This window comes from Siniperca chuatsi, linkage group LG19, assembly GCF_020085105.1.
Source record: "Siniperca chuatsi isolate FFG_IHB_CAS linkage group LG19, ASM2008510v1, whole genome shotgun sequence".
Lineage (NCBI taxonomy): Eukaryota > Metazoa > Chordata > Actinopteri > Centrarchiformes > Sinipercidae > Siniperca > Siniperca chuatsi.
In genome coordinates this window covers 12,331,242-12,351,685 of record NC_058060.1, presented here as the reverse complement: position 1 = coordinate 12,351,685, position 20,444 = coordinate 12,331,242, and the positions used below count along the sequence as shown (strand labels likewise).

The 20,444-nt window shown below is 40.5% G+C and overlaps 2 protein-coding genes across 3 annotated transcripts; both read right to left on the bottom strand.

Annotated features, from left to right (window-relative positions):
- Nucleotides 1-7: 7 nt before the first annotated feature.
- Nucleotides 8-3,532, bottom strand: si:dkey-73n8.3 (uncharacterized protein LOC100150965 homolog). Its single transcript, XM_044175553.1, has 7 exons — nt 3,377-3,532; nt 2,792-2,907; nt 2,214-2,369; nt 2,023-2,127; nt 1,647-1,856; nt 904-1,096; nt 8-354 (listed from the first exon to the last, which is right to left on the bottom strand). Exons 1-7 carry the CDS (start codon nt 3,388-3,390, stop codon nt 252-254), a joined length of 897 nt encoding a protein of 298 aa, XP_044031488.1. The 5' UTR covers nt 3,391-3,532; the 3' UTR covers nt 8-251.
- A 1,565-nt stretch (nt 3,533-5,097) lies between these two features.
- tnfrsf11a (tumor necrosis factor receptor superfamily, member 11a, NFKB activator) lies at nt 5,098-19,002 on the bottom strand. 2 transcript variants are annotated; one of them, XM_044175551.1, is made up of 10 exons: nt 18,645-19,002; nt 13,526-13,604; nt 12,938-13,063; nt 12,617-12,763; nt 12,442-12,532; nt 11,817-11,893; nt 11,494-11,601; nt 11,210-11,259; nt 10,045-10,984; nt 5,098-6,801 (listed from the first exon to the last, which is right to left on the bottom strand). In XM_044175551.1, the coding sequence occupies exons 1-10, from the start codon at nt 18,717-18,719 to the stop codon at nt 6,518-6,520; spliced, it is 1,977 nt and encodes a 658-aa protein (XP_044031486.1). In that variant the 5' UTR covers nt 18,720-19,002; the 3' UTR covers nt 5,098-6,517. The 2 variants fall into 2 exon arrangements, with proteins under 2 accessions (XP_044031486.1, XP_044031487.1); XM_044175552.1 differs by having other exon boundaries at nt 12,938-13,025; nt 18,645-18,686.
- Between the last annotated feature and the right edge of the window lie 1,442 nt (nt 19,003-20,444).

Genomic DNA, 20,444 nt, shown 5'->3' with positions numbered 1-20,444 from the left:
CAATCAGCAGTTTGGAATATCAGTGATATTTATTATCAGCTGCTGCTATTTTCATTTATAATAAGTAGATTAGGCTTGCTTTGGCATCCTGTTTGCCTACTTACACATGTTTTTTCCATCACATGCATCACATTTTCAGCATTCACTAAACCCAGCATCAGCATAATATTTGTAGTATTATGGGTATCACTGTATGTGCTCGTGAATTTTGCTTCATAGCATGGAGGAGAGCATATTTAAGTCTGTTATGTTTATCTCCAGCGGATGCCCAGCAGGTGGCAGCTCACAGCCCACAGCTTTAAGGCAGTGCCATCGTCCTGGCCTGCCCTGGAGCTCTCTGCACTGGCACAGTCCCTGTAAGGAAAGGAAAGGAGAGGAAATAATAATTACCTCTTCTGCACATGCAACATTTTAGTTGTCTTAAAGTTTTGAAATGCCTTTTTAAACACCCTGTTTCTCTTGACCAAATCGTCCTCTATTGTGACTGGTACACAATTAAGGAGGCAAATCAATGATGAACAATTTACTTTTACAGTGTACCTCTTGAGAAGAGTGCATTTTGTACCTTCAGTGTATGGCCTATTAGTAGCTGAGATGGCTTTTAGACGTAGCTGTCAGTCACGTAGCTGGTTGACATATTTTTGCATCTGACACCTTTCAAGAAGACTGCAACACCCACAAAGCCAGAGCCAGTAGGAGATGTGGTTGATGACAACTACAATTTCTCTCGACATTCTGCACTAACAGAGAAACAATGACATCCGCTTGTTTAAATGCGTATGGTGTGATGTTGCCTGATGTCTGCTTTCACTTCTTAGGTGGCTTGTTAAGTGATTTGGTTTGGCTCATTTGAACTGATTGATCTTGAGCATTGCTGCCACTGCAAATGCATTTCAAACTGACTTGTAGTATCCTCCAGTGTGCAGCTGGCTCTCAGGAGTGACGGTGCAGTAGACGGTGGTGTTGGCTCCCTCTGCTGGGGTCTTGACCAGAAAACTGAAGGTCTTGACTAAGTCCACAAGAGGGCGCCATAGGTGCCTTGTTATGTCAGTGCTCACAATGCCGGGGTCCACAGAGTAAGCCATCACATCTAGAGCTGTAGGTAAAGGTAGGTACAGAACGTTCTCTCAAATGGGTTGATGTGGATGCCAACTTCTCAAAACATGGTTGGTTTTCTATCTCATAATATCGTTTTGTTCAACCGGATAAGAAGAAAACCCTTGACAGCAACCTAACACTAGTCAAACACTGGTTACATTCTGCATCAGAATCCATGGCAACAATTTTATTATGCATACGTTCCATGCATAGTTTGGTACAACATGATAATACCTTAATACGAAAAGCCATTCTTTACTCTTAATTATCTCTATAAAAGTTATTAGATTAATAGTGAGAATGGCAAACAAGGTGTGATCGGTGGAGCAATGATTAATTCTTTAAGATGACTGTGTTTTCTACGAACATGTTTCTCCTTGCTCTGTTTCTTGCCCAGAGCAGTTGTGGTTGAGGCATGAGACTCTCACACTGGCAAGAGATGCAGATTGATTTTTTATGCATAGGGAAAGAGACAAAGAGGCACAGAAAGAGACATAAAGACAAACATACAGTACATAGTGCATAATCTGTCACAAACACACACCTACCCTCAGTCCTTTTGGCCAGCTCTCTGGTAAACAGGACGTTAGCCAGCTTGCTCTGTGCGTAGGCCCTGACAGGGTGGTAGTCTTTCTCACCGCTCAGGTCATCAAACTGGATCTTGCCCATGGCATGAGCTGCCGATGACAAGTTGATGACCCGAGATGGGGCAGAGTGCTTCAGCAAATCCAGTAACAGAAAGGTCAGGAAGAAATGACCTGATGAGGGAGAAAGTGGAGGTGGAAGTAGAGAGAAAGCAAGTTTAAAAGAAATACACAAAGGCTTTAGAGATTGTCTCACTGGTCATCCATTGAGTGATGAGAACAGAGACACCAAAATGATCTCCCAAAACTGGTGTATTTCCTCAATATTTTAATCTCGTACCCAAGTGATTGACTCCAAACTGCATCTCGTATCCATCCACTGTAATGCTGTAAGGGCACATAGCCACACCTGCATTGTTGATCAGGCAGTGAAGAGCCTTCTCAGCTGGAAAACAAAATATGTTACCTGCATTACAGTCTTTATGAAAAATATACTGTATTCAGGAGTCTACGTGTGTGTGTGCCACCCACTGTTGTAGATATTCTCAGCAAACTGGCAGATCGATTTGGTGTCAGCCAGATCCAGTTGCCTGGCGACTACCTTGGCTCCGTTCACCTCCCTCATGATGTCACGAGCAGCTTGCTCTCCTTTTGCCATGTCTCGGCATGCCAAAATCACCCGTGCACCTACGGAGATTAATACCGCTTAATGCTGATTGTGTGTTTGCATGTACGTTCATGTTGAAATTTGAACAAGGTAAGGTGGTGTTGAGCTGACTTTTAAACATATTGTCTCTGTGTTTACACGTCAATATACAGAGTATGGCAGCAGATATTAGTTGTAATTCCAGTTCTCTGCTCTGGTCACGTGTTTTTAGCTGTATTTTATGAAACCCACATTGGTTCATATGCTTATGAGCATTATTTATTTTATTCAGCAGTTTAATACTTGAACCACCTCATTATGTTTGTTATTCTTGCATGAGCTTGTTAAACATTTTCCACACAGGCGCTCTGAGTCACACAGTAAGAAAGAATGATAGAAAGAGCCTATAAGTCATCATAGCACTCATTTGACTGCCTTTAAATGTGCAGCTCTGTTTGCTTGCCTCTGCCGGCCAGGTCTTTAGCTGTCTCTTTGCCTATTCCAACGTTGGCCCCAGTTACTATAGCTGTCTTCCCATCTAGACGCACATCTGAAGACCACTTGGGGATAAACAGAGACCTGAGGAGTGAGGTATGAAGGTATACATGATTACAGAAGTATTAAGGGGGATCTTGACACACAATAAAAAGAACTGTGAATGGAATAAATGATTGTTTTTGTGACATGTTTGTTTAAACTTCCTGTAACTAAATTACAAGGTGGGTGAGGTTTACCACCTAAGGCAAAACAGTGAATGACAGAAACCATAGTCATCGTATAAAATAAAGTTAAAAGTTACTGGCTTTGAACTGACTTGGCAACTTTACTTGACTTTGCAGTGTCTGTCTGAACAGACCTGAAGCAACAACCTCCATCTTATACAAAAAAACGGGGTAAATAAATGTAGATTTTTTTTGTGTGAATTCTATTTGGCTTACAGCTTGTATTTAGTACTGAAATTAATGCATTACGGAAAAAAAAAACATTTCTTAAAAGAGACAAATTCTTCTCTTTTTTCTGGTGATATCCTACATGAGAAGTTTCTTACCTGATTGCTTGCATTTCTGTAGTTGGTGACACAAAATTGCAGTATCCCTCCTAAAATTTGAGTGGCTTGTTGCCACGACAGGCTCCTTATTTCATTGATGTTATCTCAAGACTCAGGTCCAGAGATGTGAAAGGGAAGATGACAGAGAAATGAGAGCGAGCGAGAGAGAGAGAGAAATATGTATTTGCCCTTAAAATGATTGAGTGCAGTGGGACGTCATAATTAGATACAAATCCCCTTCTGTTGAAAGTGTGTTATTATAACTTATCAGTTAGCCAGAATTTCAAATAGCGTTTCTGGTGAGCAACCACATGACAAGTACTGCTATTTTTCAATGAGCCTAAGTAACAGAGAACTATTTGTGTATTTAGTTTCAGCTTAATAATGGCCTTGGAAAAGAAAAATACTCCATTACACATTTAAAAAAAAGAATTAGAAAGAATTAAAAATCTTTCTCATATAGTTACATTAACTTGTAAGCAGCATTGTAACAATAAATAATTGCCCAGGTGTTGCTAAGTGAAATTACTTTAAATACTTTTTGGTAGTTTCATTTAACGCTTTGAAGCAATTCATCATATTTGTAAGCACCTCATATGTCCTGCGTGCAAAATCATTATCTGTGAAGTAACTAGAAACTGCATCTGCTGAATGAAAAATGACCATTGGGGAAAACTAACTAATCTTATAGAAGTGTCTGTGCAGAAGAGTCACTGGCAGGTGAAATTGAAAACCTGGATCCGCAGGTGAGCCGGCTGTAATTTCAGCATTTCACCACTGTGGATTGTCTGGTGCTTTCCACGGGAAGGTCTCAGCTATCACCTAGCTGTATGTGAGTTATCCTAACTGCTGATCGGGGTGAAAATGATGTTTATTTGATCCTTGAAAGGGCTGGAGTGTGAACACTGAACTCGGAACATTACTCAAGAGTGGGTCTCCCCTCCCCTATTCCTTTTATTTTACTATCATTTAAAAATTGTGTGTGGTGGTAAATGGGTCGTATGTTTTATTGAGACCACAGACTGTATCTAGTCAATGTAGGACCTGCTTATAAAAAATGTGACAACAGACCCATGCCTTGCCCTATTTTTTAAAGTCAAAATGTTCATATTTACTTGAGATTTCTTGTCTTTTTGTCATCCTAACATACAGTTACCACTAGGGGGTGGACTGTAGCATCTTCCTAAATATCCTTAGACAAATGAGAGACTGTTTTTTCTCACACATGGAAGGCTGAAAAAAAGCTGAAATCATTTAAATCTACAGTCAGGTTCTGTGTTGGCCGGCCAGCCAGGTCTCATGTAAACCATGTGAAAGCTAGTCATAACTTCCTGTTTTCACAAACAACCATAAAATAAGCCGAGGCAAGATGCACACTTACACACACACACATATGTAAACATACTCCTGCTGACCCAAACCAGGCCTAAATGAGTGCTGCCAGCTCCTCTCATGTGGTCTCTCTGTGACGCTAGCTGGTCTGACTGCTAGATTAGCTTCTCCTCACAGCTGCTCTCCATCCCCAGGCCTGATGAAAGGCTGCCTGTCTGTCTGTCTGTCTGTCTGTCTGTCAACACAGGGACAAAGACAGAGAGGCCTTGCCACATGTGTAATTAGCATTGCTTCACAAAGATTATATATCATCTTGAAGAGATAAATGACTTGTTCATTGTAATTTGTCGATCCCAGAATAGGAAAGTTGACAGAGAGAAATCACAGAATGCAGGATAGCAGCCATCCCTGAAAGGATTAGATGCAAAACATATTTAATTCCCATCAAAATATTCTTTCAGTCATTCATTGCAATTGCTATGATTGATATGTACATAATTATTGTAAGGCTGCATAGATATGGTGAGGTTGTAATTGAACAGTCCCTTATAATTACTGTAGTGTGCATTTTGCCTGCTGTTAATGGCTCCACTTAACACATTCATGCCTCAAATCAGAGAGGAAGCACAAAGAGAATATTCATTCTTGTTTCACAAATACATCAAGCTTCTTTTGAAATATATACAAAGATTGATCACATATGCATCTCCTGAAACAATACAAAAACAATCTACTTTTGTAAAAATTAATTAAAACTAAGTACAGACATTTTACTTTTCTTCATTAAGGTTTGCACATTAAAACATAATGAAACAAAACAAACCAGTAATAAAAATAGCTTATCAAATGCATAGCATTTTATTCTTAGACACAAACTGCCCCCGTGGTGCAATGAGAAGAGAATGAAAAAGTCTACATACAGGATAAACAAGCATCGTGCCAAAACTGGATGTGTCTCTTTACTGTAAAATAGCTTTTGTTAAACCCTACAAACCAGAGCAAAGGAAAATTTACTTAGTGAAATGCTTTAAATTCATCACTATTTTTTTTTTTTTTTACAAACTTTGATTCTACCCTGCCAGATCTTAATGTAGCTAATAGATTGAATTCTATAGCAAAAAAAGTTACTTTCATGGCATGATTTTCTCAGAGCAAACACAATTATTTCCACATGGTGGATATTTTGTTATGTAAGGAAACTCTTCAAATCATCCAAATGTCAAATTTAGAACGGTTAAAAACTAGGAGTCTGCAGACTTTAACCTGGGCCATTCAGTGATGGAAGGTAGGAAATGAAAAATGTAGTAACCTCTTTGTATCAAGACCCAGCTGCAATTTCCATACAACAATAAAAATTATGACGTTCTTCCAGTCTGAACTCCAATTCCCAACAAAATTCCCCACCGTTGTCTGGAATGGAGGGAGTTTCCATTTGAAAAAGGCTACAGCTTTCCACTGGAAAATGAAAAAAAGGCAATTTAGAGATGCCTGAGGCAAGATTCAGATTCACATGTGTGAAATGGGACAAATTATAGAATATTACATGCCAAACAAATTATATAGGCAGATTGATAGCGCATCCCTAAACGTTGCTCTCTCAATCACCTGACCTTTCCTTGTTCTTGTATGAAAAGCTGGTATGGTAGACAAATGGCGTTTTTTCAGTTAATTTTGTAATTTAATTGGTAGCTAAGATATATATAAGGTGAAGTAACCAACAGAAATAATCAGAGGTCATTTTTGCAACATATAACTGATGGTTATGGAGATGATCATTGTAATGACAAATAAAGAGCAACTGGTCATTTTTCACTTTGCCATTGGCCGCTCCTCCATTGCTTCCTGAACTGGCAGTGTCTCGTCTTGCAAGGTGCTGTAGGAAATGGAGTCCCCTTGTGACCTCAGGCAGCTCTGGAAAAATGGGGCCGTCTCATTGGCCTCTTCCTGGACAGGGCTCCCAAAGGCATCGTCCTGCCCCGCCCCGTCGCTGCCAAGAGACGTTTGGCTGACATAGACGACGATGACATCACCGCTGAAGTTCATCACCTGACCACTGGAGATGAAGGTGGTGTTGTGGTTCCCAGACACCTGACCTGAACAGAAAAATGCAGAAGAGGTTTTGTTTTGAGAAGTAGAAAACACATAAAGACGAATGCAAAAGACTGGTAAAAGGGTGAGAAATGGGACGCTATTTATAGATAATATTTGCCTGGTACATACATTTTCTCTCCCTTTTTTTAAAAGATTGAGTAAAATACCTACACATTTGGCTACAAGTGGGCTAGTGTGACAAAAGCCATGACAAATGAATCAACATTTCCCACTCTGGTATAGAAAATGGCAAGTGCAATGACACCTTATTGGGAAATGTGTAGATATATGTATATATATGGTATGGTTGTGTAAGACCTTCCAATTTTGCCCCTAACCACGGGCAGATAGAGCTTCCCCTATTCATGATGTAAGTGAAGAAAGGACTATATCTTGGCTAACCTCAGATGACAAATGGACAGTAGGTGTAATGACCATGCAGGATGACCACAGAAAGGCCACAGCTACATAGACCGCCATATCATATCCTTTCTCCCTTTTTTGTTTCAGAGTCCAGCACTTTTTAGCGTGAGAAACTCAAGACCTCTGAAAACAAGCTATTTGTCAAGGGTTTATGGTTTTACAGACATGGCTGAATAAAGGCAAAAACAAGTTTTCTAACCTTCCAGTAGTATGTTTCTCCAGAACATAACATTCCATGGTTTCAATCTTTTCTTTGTAAATCTACCATGTACAAACTTGTTCTGATCTGCTGTTGTCTGTGTACTGTTCATATATGGATTTCAGATAACCAGGTGAATTAGGAAATATATTCTGTGTTTTTGTTTTGTAAGCCATCTTTCACCACATTAAGCCTCTGGTTACTATTTTATCCAGCCTCCTGTCTGACTTTCCAGCCGACAGAACAAGCCGACCCTCCGTGACTCACAGCTCATGCCTCATCTATTCACACATATTTGCACGCACACACACATGCACCCATATTCACAGTAAATGTAAGCATGTAACAGGCTCTAGCAGACACTTTTACACCTACACATACACATACACTGAAAAGCACACATAGCCCTATAAAGTTGCAAAGACAGACAAACACACTCACACACACTCACAGTGTCTCTGTGTTCCCCATCTGAGAGCCTTTCCCGGAATACCAGTCTGAGAGGTCTAGCTTGAAAATATGTCATTTCACCACAACTTTGAAAACAAAGCTCTATGGAATCTGCTCGGGTTCTTCTGTTTATCCTTTCTTAATATCAAGCTGATTTTTCTGGATGCCCAACAACAAGCAGTACAGTCTACTGACAGGGGTTTTTAAACCAAAGACTAAAGTTGAACTATTGTAGAACCCCTTTCCTGTTCAATCTCAAAGAAAACCACAGTTGTACACAGTTCTCCCCAAAATCTTGCTTATTTTAGTTTACTTAGCCAGTTTAATTCCTCGACCAGTAAAATATCTCTGTGTCATTACTACTGTTGAGTTGCCCTTGAACGAACTGTTCCAGTGGAGCTGCTGAGTGGCCAACAGATAAGACTGATGTTGTATACTGGACAGCTTCTATGTGTGAACTATGTGAGACTTGAGGCTAAAAAAATATTTCAGGTGGACAGGTGAAACCTCTGACCTTTGCTTGACCTGTAAATAGCATGTGCGGGAAGTGCATTTAATGACCTGTCATTACTGCATGATGGGAAATGGTGTTCATTTCAGGCCAGTAAGCGTGTAATTAAAGTACCCAGTCTTCACAAGTTTGTGTGTGTGTGTGTGTGCGTGCGTGTGTTTTTGTTGGATGGGCAGGGTTATAAAAGTATTACTCAAGCTGAGCACATCTTGTTTCAATTAAAGCTGTGGTCACTTTGCGCAACCCTATGGAACTCTGGGTAAACAGGAGCTTTGTAGATGTTCACACTGACACACACACACACACACACACACACACACACACACACACACACACACACTGTATGTTAGAGTGTGGTTCTGGTGGTTCACTAGCTCATCAAACACTCACATATCTTATTCCTGCTACCTGTGTGGTCCCCCAAAATTCGAGGTCCAACTATCAATACTGGCTTTAATAAAACATATTTCTTGGAAACAATCACACAAACTTCTTATTCTTATGCTGAAGCCAATCCTCTGTTATATGTTGTGTTCGGCATGTTCACCTAATAATACCCCAGTTTGAGCTAACCACTGTCCGGATCAGACTGTTCTGATAATACTTCTTTTATAACTAACCATAACCACTCAGTGTTTGACGCACAATACATAAATATGTTTCCTGGAGATTTTTTTCTTTGGCAGTGTGCAAAGGTCTCTGTGAGAACAATACAAGTTCAACCATGTGACAGTAAAACTTTCCATTAAAACCAACATATATTTCATTCTGTTCTGTTATTCTTGGTGGCTAGTCCCACCTATTCTGCAGAAAGGGAACACTATTATGTAGTGTATCAAATCATGTATGGGTATGGCCCTGTGGCAATACAGTGGTGACTGCCTACCCAAACAAAGAACACAGAATCCACCTGGCAAACACAACTGTGGTCCCACAGTCTTTGTAATGAGCCATTATCCACATAGCACACAACCACTGTGCATTCAGTTTTCATTGACATTGTTGAGTGGTCATACCCAGGAAATATCCTGCTCCATAGCATCTTTGTATTGCACCAAGAGAGATAAAAATAGCTTGACTTTCTGGGAACACACAGATGTATGGAAGCCCATTTCCGTCACAGTAAAAAATTGACTAAAAGTTCTGTAATAATAAAAATATAAACAATAATGGTAATACTAAGTGGAAAATAATGAGATACTAAATCAAAATTGTGAGATTGACTTTCCAAGTCCAAATTATGCAATAATTAGTCAGACTTATATATATCTATATATAATGTGACTTTTTATGTCACAATTACGATACACTTATATTATATAATAGATAATAACTTAAATTTACTTTTAAGCCCACGTTATGACACACTAAGTCACATTTTTTGTTAAAAGTATGACTTACTAAAATTATGAAAGTAAGTCAAAATTATTATCTCATAGTTTTGACTTAAAAAGTCATAATTTTTACTTAGTATCTCATAATTTTGATCTCCCATTTAATAGTTTTAAATCATTATCTCATAATTTTGTCTTACAATTAGTATTCTTATTTTTGTCATTCCTATTATTTCATCTAGGTTTTTCTTTTTCTGGCAGAAACAGGCTTCCACACAGATGAGTTTAAATTATTATTTTTTTCTTTAGGTTTTACATTTTCACCTACCTGAGGTAAGAGTTGGTTCAGCCAGCTGACTATGAAGGCTCTCAGGCGAGCACTCCAGTTCTGACTCCACAGAAGAGAGCTTGTTTCCCCTGCTATCCCCCCAAGAAAGTCCCTGGGCTTGTTCTGGGCTCGAGGCCTCAGGGGGCTTGTCCAGGTAGATATCTCCAACAGATGAGGAAGTCATCAAGGGACTGACCGAGGTCATCGTGGAGGTTGTACTTTTCTCTGTTGAATTGGAGTCTGTGCTTGCCAGTCTGTATAATTCCTCCTGTTTTACCAGTGACCTGTCAGTCAGGTGAGGTTTGAACTCCGGTCTCACCTGAGCCTGAGACAATGGCAGGCAGAGTTCAGGATGTGGAATGGATGGAGGGATTATAGAGGAGGTGTGGAAGAGTGGAGGAGAAAGAGAGACAAGAGATGCAACACCTGTCTCACTCTTGGACAAAACCATCTTTTCTTGATTTCCGTCACCCTTTTCTCCACCATTGTCTGCCCTTACACTCCCACTTTTCTCCTCTTTCCCACTCTCATCTCCCTCCCTCTCTCCATCAAGCCCTCCGCATGAGCAGGTTCCTGGAGTCCCGGGGCTGACAGCTTGACTACAGTCCTCATTCTCCCCTACTTCCAGTGGCTCACGGACAGAAATGACACACACACAAGAACCTGCCAAAAGAGGAGACACATTCACAACCTCGTCTTCTTCTGACACCTCCTCAGGTTCTCCAGACCCTTCACTCTGATCCTCCATCACTGTCTTCCCGTTGGTCCCTTCTTCCTCTGTCATTTCCTCTGTGAAGGGCAGTGAAACTTTGACATCGGGAACAGAGGTGGGGAAGGTGCATGGGGGCTCATCAGTGGGGCAGAGTTTGGTCGTCTCACATGGTGTACAGTTTTGGCTTCCTGCTGCTGGTCCATTGTGGTTAAGAGGGGCCATGGTCTCCTAGAACAATAGAAACAAATAAAAAAGCATTGTAAATAGCTGTTATTTTGTAGGTGATTTCCCAAACCCTACACCATGTAATAATAGACATAAGTGCTATATTTGTTTCTAACTATTTCATTTCATCATATATTTCATAAACAATCTAATAATTAGATGGGATTACTTGCAATAATGTTGGTTTCTGTGTATTTCTATTGCTTTTTAACTGAAATTCCACTTTACCTGTTGTATCCTAGTCCTCTTCAGATTCTGGACACAGGATCGTAGATTTTCTAAACAAAGAAACAACATATTGTACCTTAATGCTGAATAAAATGCAGGAGTAGAGTGAAGATGTTCTCCAAAGAGGTTGATGAATTCTAGGTCCAATTTAAACAGCAAGTCAAATGTGTAAATTATGTACCACGTCTGTTTTGAACCAATGTCTATGATGTAGTCAGTCATAAACTCATGTAAAGAACAATAATGAAACATCTAGCTAGAGGAGAAATATGATTGTAACCTACCAGAGAGTAATTTCAGTTTGTCCTTGTAGCAGAAGAGGAGCAGGATAAGCAGACACAAAACAGTGATGACTGACAGCACTGAAACTATAACCCAGGAGGTTGCTGTACCTGCAAGAAAGAAGAGTTCAGAGCATGCTTTTCTACTCTACATCCACTGTCAATCATAAATGTCTGCCAAAGATCATCTTTTCCCAACATTTACTGTGACATTTACTTCCAAGTAGCAGAAATGATCTGCCACATTTGCTCTAGGTAAGTGCATCTTTATTTTGAGATTAAATTGCCGTTGTATGGTGTCTGCAGTGAACATGTCCATGTCTTACCAGTGCCAGGTTGTCCACACTCTGGGTCAGCCTGAGCGCTGCCTGGCTGTGTTTCACTCCTGCCCTCAGCATTACAACTAGAAGAGAGTATGAAATCACAAAAACGTGGAGTGAAGAGGAATATTTGTAAAACTGAACATACTACATGTTTATTTTCTTTCTTTCCCTCCACATTTTACCAGCCAACCTGCCAGCCTTTACAGCTGGATCTGCAATGATAAAGGGCAGAAAGAGGGATAGATGGAGAGTAAAATAAAATTCTCTCTCTCTCTCTCTCTCTCTCTCTCTCTCTCTCTCTCTCTCTCTCTCTCTCTCTCTCTCTCTCTCTCTCTCTCTCTCTCTCTCTCTCTCTCTCTCTCTCTCTCTCTCTCTCTCTCTCTCTCTCTCTCTCTCTCTCTCTCTCTCTCTCTCATCATCGTCATTACAGATCCGGCCAGCAGTGGAAGTTGGTGTCTGGTCCAGGGTTCCAGGGACGTGGTGTGAGCATTACTCATAACAGCTGGCGGTGGTGAGGCGGAGGACAGCTACCCAAATGCATTTCCCCTTCACAACATTAAAAGATTCCAGGCTAAAAACTGTGTGTGTGTGTGTGTGTGTGTGTGTGTGTGTGTACATATATACTTACTTAGTCCATTGTTTGCATTGTTCAGAATTGTTGTCAGCAGAGAAGAAGCCTTTCTTACACGCAACACAGATCTTCCTTCCATTAGTAGACTCTGTTAACAACATACATTATAGTAAGTGACACTTTGCTGTAATTATTTGATATGAATGTGATGTGTTTTGTGAGTGTGTCTCACCAGGGTCTACCTCGAGTCCATATCCAGCACTGCAGGTGGGTATCTTCTCACAGTACTCACAGTTGATGGGACAGCATTGGAGTTTCGGACGGCAGCGACATGGCTCCTCTGCCACAGGGTTTTCAGGCCTCTCCATAAAACCCTTTCCTGGAGGTCAAAGGTGGGAGTATTTTAGTGCTATTTTGTCAATGTAACTAAACAAGGGTGGACAAAATATTTGTAAACAATAATCTCATATCTAAACATTTGTTTTATAACTAACAAAACCTTCTAATGGTTTTTCAGGATTTTGAAATCCTTGTCCAGGCTGCAGGTACTGACCTGGGTCACAGAACTTCTGCTGAAGACAGCGCATCTTTTCAGTCCATCCGGGTTGGTATTCACCACGATTACATTTGACACATATAGTCTGGTGGGAATCAGTGCAGTCAGAAAACACACGGAAGCCTAATGAACAAACGAAAAAGTGAAAGAGAGCGAGTGACAGAGGGAGAGAGGGAGGAAGAAAGACAGATGGATTTAACAACCCGTGCATAATCACCACTAAAAGCCTAATGGAAGAAGAGAAAAGAAGAAGGAAACTGACAAAATTAGAGCCCTTTTCCTCTTTCAAAGAAGTGGGTTCTTCTAGTGGATCAAATGTCAATGTAAACTGTGTGTGTATGTGTGTGGTTGTGAAAACACATGCATGTCTGAACCATTTTAAGCTACAATGTTCCGTTTTTAAATATCCTTCCTCTTTTGATTTAGGATCTTTGTGAATGGAAATCTATTTTTATGCTGCTTCCACTGAGTAAACCAGATGTGCAATATGTTCACACTACTTTCTTGTGTTTTACTTCAATCCCTGTGTGTGTGTGTGTGTGTGTGTGTGTGTGTGTGTGTGTGTGTGTGTGTGTGTGTTATTACCTGGCTCACACTTCTTGCAGCACCTGGAGCCTTTTAAATACTGCGTTTCATCACACTGGACAGATTTGCAGACTGCATTCTAAAAAGTATCAAGACATAAAATTATTATGTTATTTTGTGTAAGTTTAGTTTTTTATGTGACTGGAAACACTAGAGGATTACTTCTGCAAAAACATGTAAAAAAAAAACTATTTACATGAGAACTATCATTTTTTTAGAAATATTACCAAATCATACGGTTTGCCTGAACAAAAACATCTATTTTCCATCAGTCTGTTGCAATTTTCCTCAGTGAATGCCACACTTTTCTATAGCAATCCCTCTCCTTCATCAGTTCATCTTTCAAATCCACACGTGATATTTTGAGATGACAGTGAGTAATGAGAGGAAGAGGATGGTTAAAACATTTCCAAGACATGCCCAGGGATTCTTTCCACACTCTCAGAAGCACCTGACCACAGCACTGTGCACACTCGAAAGCAGTAAACCAAATCCCAGTAGTACCCAGTTACATAAGCAGAATCAAGTGGAACTAAATGCAATTAATTTGGCTTGGAATTAATAAACACTTGGCTGCAGATATTCTCCTGATGCCCACTAGTGAGCTCACCATGTTTTTGGCAGGATGAACTATTGGTCAACTTGCCCATTAAGTACATGGTGAGATTAAAAAGTGAGGTTAAAAAAAGTCTTGAGGCAGCTGTTAAGCTAAATGGTAAGTTCATTCCTAAACGTCTTCTGCTCTAACTTGCTGCTGTCATTCAATAGTGTAAGCCATAGCATTAGCATGGATTACCAGGGCTCTTGTTGCAACGAACATGGAAGTGAACAGTGAAAACATCTGTGCATGTTTTAAACAATACATGGGAACTCTAGTAAAAGACCACAAAGGTAAGCCATGTTGGCTCACACACACATACATACTGTACACACCCTCCAGCCACCCTAAATGAGGGGCTGCTGAACTCCTCGCCACTTTGCTGAAATAGAGAATCTGGCTGTTGTGACAGAAACTGTGCCAAGCCACAGTGTCTATATATAAATGTAGAAAAATACAACCTATAGGCCTGACTGCAATCTGACCTCGGACCAACCTCCTTATTTTTCTCATTCAGCCCTTCTGAAAGCTCCTTTTCCCCATGAAATTACACACAAATTCAGTCACTCATACTGTCATTTGTACAGTAAAGAATTGCTAGAAATGGTACTGCAGAAGTCCAGTTATGTGAAATGTGACAAATCCATCCTCTTGCTCCCCACACAGGTGACATTCACATGATGTACATTTGTCTGTCTGTCATACTCATCATCAATGGCCACCTTTTTTCCCCACAGTGCACAACTTGTCACACACAATCTGTCTGGCTGTAACTCACAGAAGCCTCATAATGATACATAAAGTATTGGGCTTTTGTCAGCTGGTCATGCTGTCTACCTCCACTATGACTGAGCTTCCTAAAATGTAACTTTGGACATCATATTCATGCATTACATTGTAGGAAATATTATTTGGTAATTATTTCCTCATCATAGGGGATCACTTTGTCATATAGAGATGTCAACCTTCCCAAAACAATTACATTCTCGCATTTTTAGTTTTGTGTAGTTTATACTGATTCTAACAACAATAAAATTCTGGAGGAACCACTGAATTCTTGTTTTTCATCGCATAAATAAATAATGGCATCTAACTCTAACATTGTCATTCATGCCCTCCCCTCCCTTTTCCCTTGTTGTTTCTTTCCCTCTGTTTCTTACACCTCCACATTAGACTCTGTTAAGTCTCAGTGTCTCTCTGTCCGGCCTCAAGCTATGACAGCGCAACATGACCACTGGCGAGCGTTTAATTACCTCCACTCAGCCTCTCACACATCACCCAGTCTTTGTTTTATAATCTAACCAGAGGGATAATGATGCACAGCGCTCATAGCTCGGACTGCAACACTAATGAGGACCATGTGCTGCAGCAGACAGAAGTGACAGAAGTAGGAACGGTTCCCATGCTAAGCGTTGCATGTCTTTGTGTAGATGTATAGATAGATAGATAGATAGATAGATAGATGTATAGATAGATAGATAGATAGATAGATAGATAGATAGATAGATAGATAGATAGATAGATAGATAGATAGATAGATAGATAGATAGATAGATAGATAGATAGATAGATAGATAGATAGATAGATAGATACAGATGTGGAGACACAGCTGTAAAGCCAGTGGTGGTCAATCCGCACAACTGGGCCAGAGTGCACAGGAAGCCAAAAGAATGCTGGGAATTGTATTTTTGTTACCACCACATCTAAATATTGGGTCTCAGTTATGCGAGGCAGTATGTTTTGACTCACTAAATATATATGTAAGAGGAAAAGAGATGATCCACCCTATATGATTATAGGTTATCATAACAGCCAAGATAGAACATCCAACCTCAAAACTAACTTTATCTGCTGTATGGATTCAAATATACACTTATGTTTGAGTGTGTGTGAAACAGAAATTGAAAAAAGAAAGAGACAGGGGAGGGAAAATGGGAAACAGTCAGCTGGATAGAAAGAGTGGGCTGCATTGAATGGGAAAAAAAGAAAAGGGGCATTAAGTGCCCTGTTGGTCCAGTGATATTCAGTTACTGCTTTAAAAAACAAATCTTTTTAAAAACCCTTCACTAGTTGTGTGATCCTATCAAACAGGAGTGTGATACAGAATGCATTTCATTTACTGTCAGAGTACCAGAGAATTTGCATAACGGCCAGAGCAGCCATTGGCACTGAGCCAAGAGAAGCACAGTGTGACTTTTAGGTCTCCAGGGATTTCAGCGATCCATGATAAGGTGCTGTAAAAGAGTAATGCACAACAATTGAATCTTTGTAAAATGTTTGCACCTGTGATTCATTCTTTAAAAGCCATAAAAACATATCCTTTGAAGTGCCACCTGCACTTGCATTTGTTTGCCACTTTCTGGTTGTGATGTTCTCGTGCCTCTGGTGCACATGAACTGAAATATTTTAGAATTGCAGCAGGAAGAGTGGCTTAATACAAAGGAAGAGCTGGGAAATCAGCATAGACAGTGATGGCCAGCAATCTGTGAACAAAAAAGAAAAACTATAGAAGCTCAACTCAATGACTAAGGAAGAACAGATACAGCAAGAAGTTGGAAAACAAGTCCCCAAACAACTATAATTTAATTGAACTAGACAGAGCATAATCTGGGTGTGTTAGAGACATATTAAGTTAGGTCTTAAAACAATTATAATTCGTTCTCCTTCCGCCACACAAAGCTATATTGTCAAACAAGGTTGCATGCTTTATCTATCAATTAAATGTCTCTGTTGTTCGCATAGTTAAATCAAGTTTGGATCTGCAGGCCTGAGGCAATGTACTGTTATTGCTCAAACCGAAGAAGACATAACACTGATTACTGAGGTGACGGTGGGTGGGTGGAGAGATGGATGAATGGATGAATGAATGGAACCACAGGAGGTTAGAAAAAAGCACATGATGAAATAAATGTTTAAAGTGAAGATGGGTTGTTGGTTGAATATTCGATGTAGGCAGTCAGGAAAGAGGTAGTGAGAGATTGCTGATGGACGGCTGAATGAAGATGGTCAGATGTATGAATGCATGGATGGCTAGATAAGCTGACTAATAAAACGCACAGGAGCCATGTGGTTAGGCAAGTAAATTAATCCACCAAAGCTCAGTTCATTCATGATATACTGACTTTTAAGCTCTCAACATCTTGAAGTAATCTTGTATTGCTCAACGTCACACAGACAGTTTGAAATGAATTTGGAATGGATTGGATGTAGTGGTTGAAAACCAGGAAAATTAAGGGGAATTCTTTGGGGATACTGTGAGTCAGTAATGGCAAGACCACGGTGAGAACAAACCAAAGCCAAAGGTTTGCAGTGTCACCTTAAAACGTAGATGAAAAATATTTCTTCCCTTCCACACACGGACATGTTTTCCAGGCACTGCATCTGTATTTGCTCACTCTTGTTACCACTACTTGAACAAATGTGATTTGCATTCGACAGTCCGTGAAAAACATCTTTCTTCTGGATCTCAGCATGGACAAGTTGCAGTGCCCTCCCCAAGCATTATCTCTTGCAACACATTTTGGTGAAGCAGAGAAGAGAAGGGAAGAAAGAGCGTCTGTTCCAGTCAAAGTCATAACGGTGCTGGCTTACGGTAATACGGGCAAACAGGCAGTGATAGATCACTGGTGCCCAGCAGTCCCACCACTACAACCACATCTTATAAACTGCTCCACCTGGACAGAGTTAGCTGCTTGGACTAAACAACAACATGGACAACAGCATGTCAAGGGCCATTCACTTTTCCCCTCAAATTAGATTAGCTGAGACATTGTGTAGTTCTTGTAATGTCAAGGAATGTATCAGTTCCTTTGAGGTATGGCACTGATTAAAAAAAAGAAAATTATCACAAAAAAGTGAGGCTACATATGTGTTTAACTGCCTATAGCCTCATGGTGATAGTGACAGTGAAACATAATACAATCACAGTCTTGCATTCCCAACCTCTTGGGAATAAAACCTATAGTTTTAGTGGCTACCCTTCTGGATCCCCTTGTTGGTCCCTGCTCCTCACTTTGGAAACCTCTCCTCTAGCAAAGCTAATGAGGTTCCTGATAATCCTTTTGGCCCGCGCCGGTCCCCTCTGGACCGGGAGAGAATGCTTGGTGAGGGGAGAAGAGCATCCAGTTGCCAACGGCGTTTTTGCGGTCAGAACAGGGGAGGTGGACTCGACCCAAACACAACTGTTTCCAGTCAGTGTCCGGGCGTAAAAATTCAACCCCCTCCCTTCCCTTCTTTCTCTCTCTGACCAGTTCATACAAATCATCTGATGTGATGACACGTATTCTGGTATACTGTTACATATTTCCTTGTCCATCTACTCAAGAAAAATAAACCATCATGATTCTCAGTATTTTGCATTGTCACTCAGTCGACTAAAACTTGACAGCCCCTAAAAGTAGTGCGCAGGAGACAGAACATACAATAAAGTAATTATCAACTCTTCGACTATTTAATACACTCCCTAATTGTGTTATCAGGGACATTATAATCTTCTTTTAACACCAGAAGTGTGTATTTACCTGTGCGTAAAAAGTCACGAGGACACACGTTATCCAGCCTCGGACTATCCAATTTGTAGAAAGGTTCAATCTCATCTCTGCTAGTTAATGGAGACTACTTCTGAGGCGAACTTTTCTTTCTCAGCCAAGATGACTCTTAACACCAAGATCCGATTCTAAATCACTTCTTCTTGTGTGCGTAAATGTGGCTGGTCCTCCACACCGTCTCACAGGGCATTCTTGCGCCTTCATTCCCGGTTAGGCAACTGCAATTCCCACCTCTCTTCTCCTCTCATCTTCCTTCTGCTTTCACGCACGCGTTGTGGAGGAAGCTGCATGCAACAGCTTGTAAAAACTGACTGACTGACTGAGGGAGGGAGGATTCTCCTCCACGTTGTCATATGAAAGTTCATCCCCTTCTCCTCCCTCCTGGCAGATGCAGGATCTCTCTCTCTCTCTCTCTCTCTCTCTCTCTCTCTCTCTCTCTCTCTCTCTGAATGAATGAGTGTGGATGTATCAGTAATTGTAATTGTGAGTAATTGTGCCTGTTGTCAGTGATGTAAGATTATCATGGTAACATGAACCTTTATACACTGTAATTAGAATTGTACTGTCACTACATGTTTCTGTGATAACCAGCTTTAATTATTTAGCTGTCCTACAGCTTGCACAATTTATTTTGAGAGAGTTTGTCAAGTGGCACTTTTCATTTGATTGCCCAAACAAGTTGAGTTATGACTCCAGTGAATTCAGACATGACCCCATGCACTGGAGGTAAAGCATGTGGTCACTTTTAAAGTTCTCACTTCCTGCATTTGCCTTTCATCATGGCAGTGAGTGGGCGGTCCCAGGATAGTTCCTGGAGCATGGATCCTGGAACAGCCATGACCACTTCTACAAAAGTCATTTATTTAAAAGTATAGTGATTGACTCCAGGAAATAGCTGTTCTCTGCTCCCAGGGTGTATTTCCCTCCGAATTTGCATGGCAGATTAAACCCAGCCTACTTTGGAAAGCCATGAGAGGGAAAGTTTGAGAGAGTGGAGAATATGTTCTCTGCAAAGTGACAGTTATGCAAATATTAAATTGCATGTGTTGGCCCTGAATGGATAAAACAGGTGGCTGATTGGCGTGAGAGAAGAGAGGTGAGCAAGGGAAAAAAAGAGATGCAAAGAAATAAAGCAATCTTCATTCCTAGATGACTGCAAGAGTGATGAAACTGGACAGAGAAAAGAAGATGACATAGACATCTGTTTTAAAATAACCATTTAGATATTTGTGTTAATGTGCAGAACTCATTTTTGCACATATTGATAATCTAGATTTTGCCATAAAAGTAAGCACAAATTATCCAACATATCCATACATTGACTAAAACTCAACAGTGACTGACATTCAATCGAGGTGTGTAGATAAAGAATGTTTTAACTCATAAGGAAGTCAATGAGGGGAGAAAAAGGACAAATAATGAGGGTTTTAAGCTGAGCCAGTGGAGGTAATGGGCTCTGTCCTCCCTCTCCCCCTTTCCCGTAAAAACATGCTGAGAGAGGCTGTTTTGTGGTGGGGACTCTGCAGCTTGCACAGTAGCAATTAAGAGCCAGATCTGACTCTTTAAGCAATAAGAAACCTCAGCTTGACTCTGAACGCACCCCAAACATTCATACCAGTCAACCCCTAACAAAAAACTGAACTGGAAACATAGAGAAGTCCCTGTTAGGCTCCACTTCAAACACAGAAGTTACAAAGTAGCTTGTTTTGATGTATAAAAATGTAGATTCACTGCAGGCACACACCATGCTGGTTTACAAGCACCACACTTCAA